The sequence below is a fragment of the Macrotis lagotis genome, chromosome 7 (genome assembly GCF_037893015.1).
Source record: "Macrotis lagotis isolate mMagLag1 chromosome 7, bilby.v1.9.chrom.fasta, whole genome shotgun sequence".
Lineage (NCBI taxonomy): Eukaryota > Metazoa > Chordata > Mammalia > Peramelemorphia > Peramelidae > Macrotis > Macrotis lagotis.
In genome coordinates, this window is record NC_133664.1 from 17,448,768 (window position 1) to 17,463,479 (window position 14,712).

Genomic DNA, 14,712 nt, shown 5'->3' on the forward strand with positions numbered 1-14,712 from the left:
CTCTTTTTTTGGGGGGGGGCAACGCAGATGGGGTTAAGTGGCTTGCCCAAGGCCACACAGCTAGGTCTTTATCAAGTATCTGAGACCGGATTTGAACCCAGGTACTCCTGAATCCAGGGCTGGTGCTTTATCCATGCACCACCTAGCCATCCCTGGGAAGCTCATTTTAAAGGGAACAGAGAAGTCAGTGGTGGGAGCAGCCCTGGACATTGTCTGTAGACACCCAGAGACTTAAGGCTGTGCTGTCATGGGAGTTGCCCAATGGGACTCTGGGGCTCTCAGGTGTAAACTCTGCGAAGGAGCCTGGTGGACGGACTCCTTCAGACTCTACCACATTCAGTCAGTTCTTCGTAAAGGACCCCAAATCTGGTTTTGTTTTATAGAAAACCTTGAAGTGTCATTTCAAGACTTAGTTTTAGATCTAAGGAAACTGAAGCCCAAGGGATCCAGGTCCAGGGGCTATGACTCTACTCCAGGTGATTCATAGTAGCTCAGTTAGTTTATGATGTACCTTTATTATATTATTATTCTAATGCCATTAAGCAGCTAGACTATTATTAACTTATTTCTATAATAATTTATAGTTCCAACTCAAGATGCTTGGAATATTTTTTGTCTCTCCTATGAGTCTGGAAACTCTTAGCTCTCCTGTTCCTACTCTTCCTTGTATTGGATTGGATATGGAACTTTTCCTATTTAAGCTACTATTGAAAGCCCTGGTCTGGTGTCCAGGTGTATGGGGAGAAAATCAGGCATGAGGCCCCAAGGTATTGAGGTAAAGATCTTTGGGATCAGTAGAACTTTGACTAATATCAATTGCTGGGGAGGTTTAACCTTGGGGTGGCCCCCATATCCTTTTAGGTAAAATACATTGTGAAAAATGGGGCTGCTACCTGGTGGGTAAAGGGGCTGATTTCAGATCTTTTGACTGAAAAAGGAGGAAGAATAGGAAAATTCCAAGCATGGGCAGGGCTGGGTGGAGGGATAGGGGAAGGAAAAGCATCTTTTATTCAGTTTAGAAATCTCTCAAACTGGGGTGTGCCCAGGCTCTCAATGACAGGTGAGGAGCTGGAGGCCAGAGTGTCCAAGGTTAGTCTTCATTTACAGCAAAGCTGGGCCCAAGCACAACTTCTCAAGTGACTGCCCTTGTTATGTTTCTAACTGTTACAGGTCCACTTGAAGAACACCGAAATAGAGAACACCAAACTTGTCACCGAGGTCCAGACTTTAAAGAATTTAGATGGGAACAAGGAAAACAGAATTGCCCTTTATAAGGAGGAGGTGGGCCGCCTGCAGCTCTGTGTGGCTGAGAAAGAGAACCTGCAGAGAACCTTCCAACTGACCACCACCGCCAAAGTGAGTGTGCACACGGCCTGGGGTCAGCGATAGAGAGAAGGTGCTGAATGCGGGTGATGGGTCTTAAACGGCCAGCCAGCGATTTGGACATTGACTGTCTATTCATTGTAGATCTTTATTTCTGAAATACAGTCTGATTATATGGTTGCATTTTGTCCTTAGTTAGGAGTTATTCATTTTGGATTAAGAATTTTGTGCTTTCTTGTCTTTAAAGTATATACAAAGATAAAAATAGAGTAATTGAATGTAGCAAAGTTATTGTGAGGAGCAGTTTGCTGCCTTGTAAAGATCTTCTGACTGGATTCATCAAACACTCCAGCACTTGGGATTCCCAAAGGCAAGTCCCTTAGCTCTTTGCTTTTTTTCCTCATCCACACAATCGGAATCAGGATTATTGAATAGCTTCACAGTGGTGAGGAAAGTCATTTGTCAACTTTATGTAATAATAGCATCAGGAAGAATTCTTGTGACATAGTTCATCTTTTGACATTGGGTTTTTAGTTACATCTTGATGAATTGGTTGATCTTCATTTTTGTCAATATTCAGTTCTAATGTTTATTGTATTTAATAGCTTGGATTTGTAGCCAGTTATCTAGGAGGAAATTTGACCAAGTTACCATTTGTTTGCTGAATTGTCACTCAGTTTTTCTTTTACTTAGGATAGCTAGGTGGCGCCATAGTGCAGAGTGCCAGGCCTGGACTTAGGAAGACAGCCGGGTTCAAATTCGCTTCAGATTCTTCCTAGTTGTGTGATCCTGGGCAAGTCACTTTCTATATCTGTAAATTTAGCTGGAAAAGGAAATGGGAAACCACTCCAATTTCTTTGACAGGAAAATCCCAGTTGGGGTCACAAAGAGAGCTGGACACAATTGAACACCAACAGCAACAAATATTATTTTACTGGTCCCCAGTTATTACAGACTTAAGGTGGACAGAACCAAAATCTATTTTGGATCAAATTATAACAACTTGGTAAGTGTTTCATAGACTTTTTAGATTTTTTGCAAGGCAATGGGGTTCAGTGGCTTGCCAAAGACCACACAGCTAGGTAATTATTAAGTGTCTGAAACTGGATTTAAACTCAGGTACTCCTGACTCCAGGGCTGGTGCTCTTTCACCACCTAGCTGCCCTGTTTCATAGACTTTTAACGAAAATTGAAGGGTTGATAGTATTTAGATCTTTATATCAATGATAATGAAGGTGATGTTAAAAGTGTAACCATTGACTCTTAAAGTTATGGTAGCAATAGATATCTTCATTTTCTTTTTATAAATCGATAAGTAAAGAGATAAAAAAGGGAAAGGTGAATGTAATACGAGAAATGAAGTACTTCAGAGATCTTGGAGTCAGGTGAAGCAGCCTATTTAAAATTACATAGATAGTAAATAACAGTGGGGGTTAAATTCAGGTCCACTGATCTGATATTCTTTTTACTCTGCTGCTGTCTTTTTTTTCCCTTTTTTTGGGGGAGGTGGTTTACAAGACAGTGGGTTAAGTGACTTGCCCAGGTCACACAGCTAGGTAATTATTAAGTGTCTGGGGCCACATTTGAACTCATGTCCTCCTGACTCCAGGTTTGGTGCTCTATACAGTGTGCCACCTAGCTGCCCCTCTGCTGCTATCTTTATGTTAGGCAGGATGTTAGTAAATCCTTGGCCAAAAGTTTTTGTATTTCCAAAATAACTGCACGGTGTTCCTCACCGACCTTTACTAACTGTGCAGTTAATCATTCCAGCTGGGCTAGAACTCTACTCAGAACAAGGAATATGGCTTTGAGAAATGGAGCTCCTGTTCATCCAGAGCTTCATTGTAAGGGCAGAGTGAGGAGCATGGGGAGATCATTGAAAAAGAAGTCCTCAGGGGCAGCTAGATGGTGCAATGGATAGAGCACTGGCCCTGGAGTCTGGAATACCTGAGTTCTAATCCGGCCTCAGATACTTAATAATTGCCTGGCTGTGTGACCTTGGGCAAGCCACTTAACCCCATTTGCCTTGCAAAAACCTAAAAAAAAAAAAAAAAGAAAAAGAAGTCCTCTCAGGCAGAGAGGTGTTGGCACTACTAGGCCCTGTCAGGGCTAGTAGGGTGTTTTTTTGTAATTCTTGTTCCTGCTTCTAGTGGGCACAGAATGTAAGAATGGATAATGACTAGTTGTCAAAAGGCATATCCATGCTAGAAGCATCTATGACCTTGAGCCACAACCCTGGAGTTAGAGGACTTGGTCCCAAGCTGGCCTCCTGATATCTCTGTGACTTGAGTGTCATGTGTGAAAAGTGGTGGTTGGGCTAGACTCTATCTGCTGATCCCATAGACTGGGAGGGCATCAGGGGCTTACTTTCTTAGACATTTTAAAGCTTTTGCTTTCTTAAAAATGAGAGAAATATTAAGTTTGAAACTAACTTACAATACCTTCTGTGACACATGACTATAATGTTGAATTGTTAGAAATAGAGTGATTTTATTGATGAGCAGTGGGTGGGGTTGCTGATTGAGAGAAATTGGGAGACCTTGCCTTGATCTGAGACAAAAATCAGAGATTTTTTTTTTAAGTAGACCTTCATAGACCACTTTTTTTTTCCCAGGATGATAGTGCATATCTAAAAGAGCAGCTCCGCAAAGCAGAGGAACAGGTTCAAGCTACTCGGCAAGAAGTTGTGTTTCTGGCAAAAGAGCTGAGTGATGCAGTCAATGTGAGGGACCAGACCATGGCTGATCTCCATAGTGCCCGACTAGAAAATGAGCAAGTCAAAAAGCAGCTGACAGATGCCGTGGCTGAGCTGAGAGCTGCTGTTGTGAAAAAGCAACAGGTCAGCCAGCCAACTTTGTTTTGAATTTACCTAGAGAATTCATGCTGATCACAAATTATCTTGAAAGGTTAAAAAATAGATAACAGTGTTCACTTAAGGAATATCACAGTATTCTCTATTTTCATTCTTAATTCATCAGACCATTTTGCTTTTCTTGAAATTTTGTGGTAAATGACTGGTATTTTCAGCACTGACTTAATGGTTGTGGTGACTGAGTCTGTTTTTTGAATTATGTTTTTCAAGAGAAAGATTATAAATTTTGTTGAAATTTCCTGAAAGCTGTTTACTTTATTTAAGGTTAGGAATGTTGTGGGAAGAAACTCTTTTTCTAAAAAAAAGTAGCCCAGTTGATTTTTCTTGGACCACTTATAATTTATAGTGAATGTGTGCTTCATAGACTGTTTTACTATTTATTCTCTGTATTTTCCTTTTGTGTGATATAATGATTTAGTTATTTAAAAAATATATTTTTGGAGAACAAATGTGGATCCGAAGCAAATACCTAAAGATAATTGTTTCTAATTTTATTTTTATTGAAATCTTTTTTCTTAAAGGAAAAAACGGATCCAGTTGAGCAGGACCTGCGCAGAGAGGTGGAGGACCTGAAGCTTCGCCTGCAGATGGCTGCAGACCATTACAAGGAGAAATTCAAGGAGTGTCAGAAGCTCCAAAAACAAGTGACCCGGCTCTCTGAGCAGGTGAGTATCTCCAATGGCGGTCTTGTGGAGTGACTCCCTTCAGGCCTTTTTGATGATCAGTCAATCCAGATATGAAGCATTGCTCTTGTACTAGGGCTTTGTACTTTCTGGGACTGGGAGGATTTTTCGTCCTTTTTTTTTTTTTTTTTTTTTTTTTTTTGACATCTGAGATCTCAGATGGAGGGGACCTCAAAGGACATCTCATCTAACTTCCTTGTTTGACAGATAGGAAACTGAGGACCAAAGAGGGAAAGTAATTTGCCTAAGGTTGTGCATGGACAATGTAGCAAGCTTGGGCTATAGATTTCTGACTGCCTCGGTTCTCCTATGCTGTGGTGAGGAAATTGTCTCCTGACCTTACCGAGGATAGTCTGCAGTCAGGGCTGTCCCAGCCAGTCCAGGTTGCAGGCACAGCAGTGATGGAAGGTTGGGGTGACACTCTTGATGCTTCTGGTCTGATACTTCTGAGCTCTGGAGGCAGCAAATGGGGCTGAAGCAGTCCCCAGTGTCATTTAGCAACCAGTTTCCTTCTTTCATGTAGCTGGTAATCATTTGGAAGGAAAGGAGAGAAGTTTTAAAGCATTTTTAAAGTAGGGATTTGGGTTGAAGAGATAGTACAAGGAAGTAGAAGAGTACAGAAGCAGGTCATTAGGGAAAGAGAATTAAAGATATTATTATTCCTTGACTGTGGCTTCATGATTCTCCTTTGCAAGACATTAGGGCCTGTCCTGGGGAAGCTTGGGTTGGTGTTAGGAGGGAGATCTGGGAAGGGCTCTGATGCCCAAAGAAGTGATTGATGAGGGAGATGTGAGACCAGCAGAGGGTTTGCTTTTTTTGCTTGATAAAGTGGGTACAATATAGTCCAGTGGACAGCCCTCTATTAATCCTATTAATCCTGGGGCATCATCTTTGCTAATAATCTTGCTACAGTTTTTTAAATTCTCTTGTAATTTTTAAAGTAATTAAATTCTAAGAATTCCTTCAGTTGCTAGATTACTTCCTGCAGAAATCTCTTAAATGATTGTATGCATATTTTTTCTTTTTTTTTTCAGAAAGATTTTATTTATTTTGAGTTTTACAATTTTCCCCCCAATCTTGCTTCCCTCCCACCCTCCCTCCCCGAAGGCATTCTGTTAGTCTTTACATTGGTTCCATGTTGTACATTGATCTCAGTTGAATGTGATGACACAGAAATGGATGTATATTTTCACTGATAATACAAGCATTTAACAATTGTTAAGATACTGCCTAGGCTACTAATAATGATCTATCTTTTCATAAAGAAAACCGGGAACCAGCAGAAAGTGACAGATGCATCAAGCAACACAGAGACAGCGAGTAGCTCTCCTGTTAACATCAAACTATCTGCTGCTCCAGGTATCCTTAACCTAGCCAGTTTTTATGAATCCGTCTCAGGCTTGAAAATCTACATAGAACTGCACAGCAGGCAGAAAATCAGGTTGTTCGAAGGCAAAAGAATTCACACAGGGTTTATAGAGTGTGTAGCTCCTTCAGCTCTGATCTGACCCGACTGAATCTGCTGTTGATGCTATAGGAGGAGGCACTGCCACAATCACTCAGTATTTCCTAAGAAACTTCAACAGTCACCACAAGGCGAAGACCAGAGGAACCTATGTCCTTGCTTGAGCAGTGAGATGTGTTAGTTAGGTTACCATTGGGCTTGAAAGCTGTAAAATCCAAGCCTAAAGCACTGGCTTTGGTAGAAGAGAATGTAGCCTTCAGCAGTGGTGGTGGCACAAGCTTGATTCCGTTTGTCTATTACTGTTCCATACTATTTTGGTAGTGATGAAACAACAGAGTTGGATCCTCCGATTATGAATAATAAGTGAAGTGTCCTGGAGGATAGCCAGAAGAGGCATTACCTAAATAGGGACTGGAGCAGCTAGTGGACACAGGGAAGAGAGCATCTGCGCTGGAGTCAGGAGGTCTTGAGTTCAAATCTAGCTTCAGACACTTCCTAGCTGCTGTGACCCTGGATAACTCTGCTTACCTTGGTTTCCTCATCTGTAAAATGAGCTGGAGGAGGAAATAGTGAACCTACTTCATTATCTCTGCCAAGAAAATCCGAGATGGTATCATGAAGAGTCAGATATAACTGAAATGATTTCAGTGAAATAGGGAAACAAGTCTGGTTAACAGTGTCTGTTGCCAAATTTTTATATTTTAGACACATTGTACATAGTAAATTAATAGGGCTCAGAATTGTGTACAAAGCAGGTTGTGGCCTGGATTGCCTGGGGAAAATTATGCATTATTTCTTGAAAAAAGACATTTTTCTGGGGCAGCTAGGTGGCACAGTGACTAGAGAACTGGCCCTGGGGTCAGGAGGACCCGAGTTCAAATGTGACCCCAGACACATAATACCTATTTACCTGTGAGCTTGGACAAGTCACTTAATCCCAATGCCTTGTGAAAACCAAAAAGAAAAATACATTTTTCTTGCTCTCATTTGTTCTAACATCACCCATATTTCCCAGTGTAACTCCTAGTTTGTCTTCCAGAGAACCATTTCTCATAACAAGCAGTGAAGAAGGGCACTTGGGGCGGGGGGGATAGTTCAGCAAAACCATCCAACCTCTTGATAAAACCTGACACAGGAGTGAGGCTTTCATATATATCTCTTTGGAATCAAGTTTGGCGGGATTCAGGTTCGATTGTTTCCTTGCTATTGTTGTTGATGCTCACTGGAGATATTGTTTTCCTGATCCATTTTCCCTCTATTGATGGAGCCCTCTTACACAGATCTTTCTTCGGACCCAGGGACCATCACCATCACAGACCCCAGCCTGTTGGGCCCTGTCCCAGACCGATGGCAATCATTTTGGTTCTGGATTTTTACTACTGCACAAAATATGGCTATAAATATTTTTATTTCTATTGAGAATGTCAGTATTTCATGGTGGTGATAATGAAATGCCACAATCTCTGATTAGACCAGTTTCCAGCTACCCAAAGAATAGTGACTAAATGAGTGGTAGGCAGGAATAGGTCAAGGCATTGATTGGCAGGAGAGCCTTGTGCCGGAGAAGCCCTGCAGAGGATTGTATCGGAGAAATACCTAGGACTCATCCCTTCATAGGTGAAGGACAGCACCATGGTCTGGTCCTGTGTTTCCTCCTTAGATCTAGAATAAGGTCTCCCGAGGAGGGTTCTTACTGGGGAACATTTATGGGATGAGGTATAGATGAAGGCCAGATCTGTGGGCTGTTAGAGGGAAAATCCACATGTAGGAAGACCCATGCCCAGTGTTGTAGTGAAATATCTTTAAATTTGTAGGAGTCCAAACAGTGCTTAAGAATTAAGGCTACTTGTTTCAAAGTCAAACTTGAGTTTGAATCAAGAGAATGCATTAGAATTTCTGCTTTGTGAGATTTGGACATGAAATGTCTTTAAAGTCAGGGTGATGGGCATAGCGAATCCACTTAGTGTCTTTGATGGTGGGTTGATCTTTGTTCACCTAAAGTTGTGCTTAGTTAATTTAAGAAGTGAAATGGGAGAGTACTCATTAGCACTTAAATTTTTTTTTTTAATAGTTGGATTTGCTACATCTGAGATAATTTCTGAGGTGGTGACAAAGGGCCAAGTCTGTGAAATGACCAAAGAAATTGCTGAGAAAACAGAAAAGTACAAGAAGTGTAAACAGCTACTCTTGGTAAGTTAGTGGCTTTGAAAAACTGAACACAAAGCTGGCTGTTGAGATGCTTTGGGGCACTTCGGTGGCTGCCTTGATGTCTTGCTGTTGGAAACTGCTCTTCTCTGAATTGAACATACATCCCTAGACCTTTGATTTAATTATGTGCAGTTTCTTAGAGGTGGAGACCACCATGCCCCTACCCCTAGTAGACCCCAAGTGGTCCAGTGACCACTTAGAATGATGCCTTTAAGAGGGAGTCAGCCAAGCTAGTCTCCATCATTAGATTGGCATTTCTGTCTCCTTTGGAGAGCTTAGCTTTGAGAATGACTGTCATCCCTTGGTCTGTCAAGGTTTTGAAAGGTAGTTAAAATGCTGAGTTGAGTAGAGGTAGATGGAAAGACTTGGAGCTGGATTGGAGACTGGTCATCTAACCAGGTAGGCTACACTAGAAGGTGAGTACACTATCTGCAAACTACAGCCTTTTCTGGGTGGTTTGATTTTTCTTTAAATGTAAGCATAGTTGGCCAGAGATTCCACTAATAGTTACTTTATTTAGGTAACTTGAATTGCACGAATGAGTAACCAAAATCAAACTGGTTTATGTCTTCTAGGACGAGAGGGCCAAATGTAGCAGCTATGCCGATGAATTGGCCCGATTGGAACTGAAGTGGAAGGAGCAGGTGAAAATCAGTGAGGATGCAAAACTGCGCCTGGTGGAGCTGGAGGACCAGTATAAAGTCAGTGGACTTTGTTTTGTTGTTTTTCATAGGATGTAGAACCTAGAGGGAGACTGAAGCAGAGCCTCTAAAATGACAGAGCTTTGCACTTAGGGACAGCCAGACCTTTTACACGGTGTTTCAATGGCTTTCTGTGATTTTCAGCATTAGTGATACAGAGTGGCACAAAGACTTTTGGGACATTTTGGAGGTCCAGGGTCAGACTGTCCCCATACATAGTAGTACTTGGACTGCAGGTTACGTAGTTAACATTTGTGTAATCTAAATTTAATTCCTCACAAATAAGAATTCATTCCACTTCTAAGAGTCTGTGCTTATTACTACTGTCTTTAGCTTTATAATCAAACTGAATATATGACAAATTAAAGTGTAGTTAAATTTATGGATAAATATCAGGAAAAATTTCAAGATTGTCTTAAGGAATCTTATTTGTACTTTTTGTGAAATTATTCAACTTTGACTTAATGTGTATTTGGTACAATCTATTTGAAAATTAGGGAACCTACTAAAGGTTTATGGTGGGAATAAAAAGTATGCATTCAACACCTGATTTCTTCTTGATAAGGAGCTTGTTCCTTGTACACTTGGGGAAGGAAGAGCCTAAGACTGTACATGAACAGTGCTCTGTGGGTTGACCAGTGGGTGCTTTTGGCCTCTCCAAGAGGAGCTTTCCCTTGCATACTAGAGGCTGTGGCTGTCCAGCTGGCTCTGGGAAGAAGGCCACTCTAATGAGAAGGAAATGTTGTGACACGGCATTCCTTCTAGACTGATGGAGGATTGGTATGAGCAACAAAGGGCATATTTGTGGAAGAGTTGACATAGGTCCCTTGGTAATGTGGGACTTACATGGGGAAGTTTTGGGCAGGTGAGATTTAAAAAGTGGTAGATGCGGGTCAAAGGTTTGAGTTTTGGATTTCATTTAATATAGACAGGGGAACCAAGGAAGATGGACAGGGAGTGTTTTTATTAGGAGGTTTATTTGGAGGCAGTGTAAAGGTTGATTTGATTTGATTTGAAATGTTAACACCTAGAAAAAGAGCTGAAGAGGGAAGGAAATAAGCATTTTTAAGGGTCTACTAGGTATCTGAGGCAGGAATTTGGGTCTTGTTGGTTACAGGCCCAGAGCTGTTTGTACTATGCTACCTTCTGTTAGTCTTTTTGGTAGTAATCTAGAGTGAAGTAATATAGATCTGAACTTGGATTTTTTTTTTCCAGTGGAATAGCAGAGATAAATTGCTCAGAGAGGTTATGAAGAAATAATGAATTTAATTGTCTAGGTTTACGTGGGGAAAGGTAGACACCAAAAAGAAGTCAAAGTTCACCAAGCCTTTTAGTTTACCTTGGATAATGGTGGGACACACCTTTAATTGAGAGAAGACACATTTGCAGTAAGGGATTGCTTGAGACAATCAGTAAATCAGATGATGATTCACTTTTAGATGCTTTTGAGTTTGAAATTTTGGTGGGACATTGATGGCCAGCAGATAGTACAGAAATCAGGAGAGGAGACACTTGTTTATAGATCTAATAAATACGGTCATCTGAATGGAGTATGAAGTGTGGGGGTAGATGAGGTCACCCAGGGAGAGAGGAGAAGGCCCGTCCAAGACCACATTAGAAACTGCAAAGAGGAGAGGAGGATGGCAGCAGCAGGGGGCTTGTGTGTAGGAGAAAAATCTGAAAACCCATTATATTATATATTATATTATATTGGGCATTGAGGAAGTTATTGATAACCTTTGAGAGTCATTTCAGTTGAAGAATGGCGGTGGAAATCACAGAATGAGATGGAGATCCAGAACTCAGGTCTTGAAATGGGTTAATGCGAACTCTTTGTACAGGTTCAGAATGATCTGACCTCACATTTGGAAACTCTTTTACTAGGAAGAAGGAGGAGGAGAAGGTAGAAAGTGCTTTTTCAGATTTCATTGCTGGTAGAATAAGGTTGCTCTGGAAGACTTGTGTATTTGAAAATACAAGTTAAGAAAGAATATGGCATCAAAATAAGGTTAAACCAATATAAGTATGCCAGGAATTAAATACATTTTGAAAAATGATTTCCTTTGAAAGTGTTGGGACTCTGATCTTAAACAGCCACATTCACCATGAAATGACTTCTGTCTTGCAGTGATGAGTTTGCCCAGGGTGGCATCTTTTAAAGTGATCCAGGGTACAGATGTGATGGGGTGTGTGTATTTGCTTTTTTTTTTTTTGCTTTGGTGTAACAGGCAGCATTTTTACAGGAAGTATGGTGGCATTTAATTACATCTTTGTCTTCCAGTCAGCTCTAGCCTAGGTCAAGGGAGCTGTAAAACATGATAGAAAAGAGTTGTTAACCTTCCAGAGTGTGAAATAAGGAGGCAGAGGAAAAGTCCAAAGTTTTGTAGTGTGCAACGATAGAGAGACAGAAGAACCAGGGACTGCAAAGGGTTGTCTTTAGGATGCTTTGTTTAGCTGTAAGCAAACACTAATAATGGAATATAATGAAAAAACATTTGCTGTGGTATATGTTCATCCATTTAAATTAGGGGTTTCAGTATGTAATAGATTGTCTTGTATCTTCCTTATGATTGTGTAAAATAATTTCATAGATACTTTACATGGCCACTACCTTATGATTGTTGTACTATTTTGAATGTTTTAAAAATGATTTCAGCCTCATGTTAACAAAATACTTTAATAAGGATGAATAAGAGGGGCCAGATTTCATCTGGGCATGATGAACTTGTTCTGAATTGAATTTTGTCTTAGTTGATTATAAGCTAAGTGTTTTCTTTGTTTTATAGTGTAAAATAATCTTATAGTTTGCTAAGGCAAGTGATGAGATTGAAATCTATTTTTTTCTAAATCAGTTAAATCTTTAGCAAAATCACTATCAGACAAATAAAACAGTTCTTTGTCCTGCTTAGAGAACAGTTATATTTAAGTTAGGATAAAATTCAAATAGAGGGGAGGCTGGGTCATGTTTGGGAACCATGTGATGATGGTTCTGGACTAGTTCCAAGCTGCTCCCAACTTGTGAATCACATACTCCCATCCATTAGCATGTATTTATGAAGCAGCTAGCACTGGGGGTAAAAATGTAGAGAATGAAACATCTTTCAGAATGCACAAACAAGGATCACTACCCGCACTGGACTGAGGTTGGCAACCTTGTCTGCAGTTGGTCATCTCCACAAGGCTTGCTGGGAGCCACCCAGCTGCCTGGGGTACCTTGCTCCTAGATTGACAATAGCAACAACCATGGCTGTTGTTTTTCACTTATTGTTCAGTCATGTCCAACTCTCTGAGAGCACCCTGGAGTTTCTTGGCAGAGACATGGGAGGAATTTGATTTGATTTTAATTTTATTTGCAAGGTAATAGGATTAAGTAACTTGCCCAGAGTCACACGGCTAGATAATTATTAAGTGTCTGAGGCTGGATTTGAACTCAGGTCCTTCTGACTATAGGGCTGGTGCTCTATTCACTGTGCCACCTAGCTACCCCCATGGGAGGGATTTATCCATTTCCTTCTTCAAACCCATTTTACACCCAGCTTGTGAGGCTGGATTTGGGCTTGGGAAGGCTTTTCTTCTCAGCTTCTGTGCTCTGCCTAGTGTGGCATCTGCTCACTGCCCTCCCCTTCTCAGTGGTATTTCAATTTTCTCATATCAGCCTTGTGGGGTTAGTGCAGTTTAACCAGACGCACGTGCGCACGTGCGCACGCGCGCACACATACACACACAGCTCAGTGCACAGAACCCTAGAGATTTCCTCAACTGTAAAATGGGGCTAGGATTGTTGGGAAAATCAAGTGAGATCCTAAGTGTAAAGCCCTTAGGACAGTGTATGGTGCCCAGTGAGTCCTTTACCATGTGGCGATTGCATTTCAGAAGTATGTCATCACGGAGGAGGACCTCAGAACAGGTGGGACTTGAACTGGGCTTTGCAAGGAGGTGGAGGGGAATATCACTGAGGCAAGAACCTGCTTGTTCTAACTTAGGCAAATTTTTGAAACAGTGGAAAAGGTTCCCTCTGATCATTGTTTCCATTCTTTCATTTGTTTGATGCTGTATTATTCCCAAAATATTTGATTCCTTAGTTGGTTTATTAGTTTTTTTTGTTGTCAATTTTTAGGAGCTTAAAAGGAGATTTGAAAATCAATCTGAGAGAGTCATGGAAGGACAGAGTTCCTGGGCATCCCAAGGGAGCGGCAGCCCCAATGAGCAGAGTGGTTCTGTACCCTCAGTGCCAAATAGGAAACCAGTTCTGCAGTTTGGAAATCCCTATGCAACTCAGGACAGAAGAGGTTTGTTCAGAAAGAGTTTGGATTTTGAGTTAAGCTGAGCTATAATGGATCCTGTGTATTTCAAGTGTATGAAAAGTAATAATTTTGGGGGGTGGGTAAATAGTGGGGAGAAATAGTTCAAGTCTTTGTTAGAAGTGAATTTATTTCTGGATAGTAGGAAAAGCATTGAACTAAGAGTCAGCAGAAATTGGAATTTGAATGATGCTTCTGACATTACTCATTGTATGAGCTTGGGCAAGTCACCTAAGGTCAAACTGTCAGTTTCCGCTTCAGAAAAATGGGCAAAAAATACCTGTGGTGATTATCTCACTCTTACCAGACTAACTTGTTGTGAAGGTGTGAAATAACATTTAGAATATTCTATTTAAGCACTATTTAAATTTCAGTTATGTAAAAAAAAACGCTCTTGATTTTGAGGAATTTGGAGGCCACCTAAACTATATTGACATCTAAATTTTGATAGAACTTTATTGAGCCTCTAAAAATAGTCACAATTTTATTATTAAGTTTCACTGTTCTTTTATAATTTTTCTTTCAGATGGAGCAGATGGTGCTTTTTACCCAGATGAAATCCAAAGGCCACCTGTGAGAATGTTCTTGTGGGAATTGGAAGACAATGTAGTGTGTAGCCAGCCTGCTCGAAACCTTAGTCGGCCTGATGGTTTAGAAGACCCTGAAGATAGCAATGTAAACTGAGTTTCTTTTTTCTTTGCCTAATCTATTTATTACAATTATTATACATATGTGACCACTAATTTTGGGAAATCTGGCAGCATTTAAATTTCCTTTTGAGTCAGAGAATCAGTTATAAAAATACTTCAGAAATTTGTAGGTTTTTCATTAAAGCAATAGAAAAATGTAACAAACATTTCTGAGCTGTAGTTTGATGTAAAGAGAGACTGCATAGGAGAGTAGAAAGAGTGTTGAGTTTGGAGTCAGAAGTCCTCAGTTCAAGTATTGTCCCTGAGACTCAGCCAGGCCTTTGATGACTTAAGATGAGTCAGAACCTTGATAGGCCTTGAACTCCCCCTCTGTCAAACGAGGTGACACTGGCCTGGCTGGTGGATGCAGTTTAGGGTTAGGGCGACTCAAAATGTGTGATCCTTTGGTCCTGCTGAAATGGTTATTCTCAGTCTGAAGGGTTTTTTTATTTAAAAATTGAAAATTTGTA

At 40.7% G+C, this 14,712-nt stretch overlaps 1 protein-coding gene across 3 annotated transcripts in view; it reads left to right on the forward strand.

Annotated features, from left to right (window-relative positions):
* The window catches only part of TAX1BP1 (Tax1 binding protein 1), a 69,711-nt gene that overhangs the window by 46,427 nt on the left and 8,572 nt on the right, over positions 1-14,712 (forward strand). For 2 of the 3 annotated variants that reach the window (XM_074195553.1, XM_074195552.1), the window contains exons 8-15: positions 1,171-1,356; positions 3,938-4,162; positions 4,717-4,860; positions 6,144-6,237; positions 8,415-8,533; positions 9,127-9,252; positions 13,370-13,541; positions 14,080-14,228. In XM_074195553.1, the coding sequence (XP_074051654.1) occupies positions 1,171-1,356; positions 3,938-4,162; positions 4,717-4,860; positions 6,144-6,237; positions 8,415-8,533; positions 9,127-9,252; positions 13,370-13,541; positions 14,080-14,228 (1,215 nt within the window). The remainder of the gene's footprint in view (positions 1-1,170; positions 1,357-3,937; positions 4,163-4,716; positions 4,861-6,143; positions 6,238-8,414; positions 8,534-9,126; positions 9,253-13,369; positions 13,542-14,079; positions 14,229-14,712) is intronic. The other variant, XM_074195554.1, reaches the window with a different exon arrangement.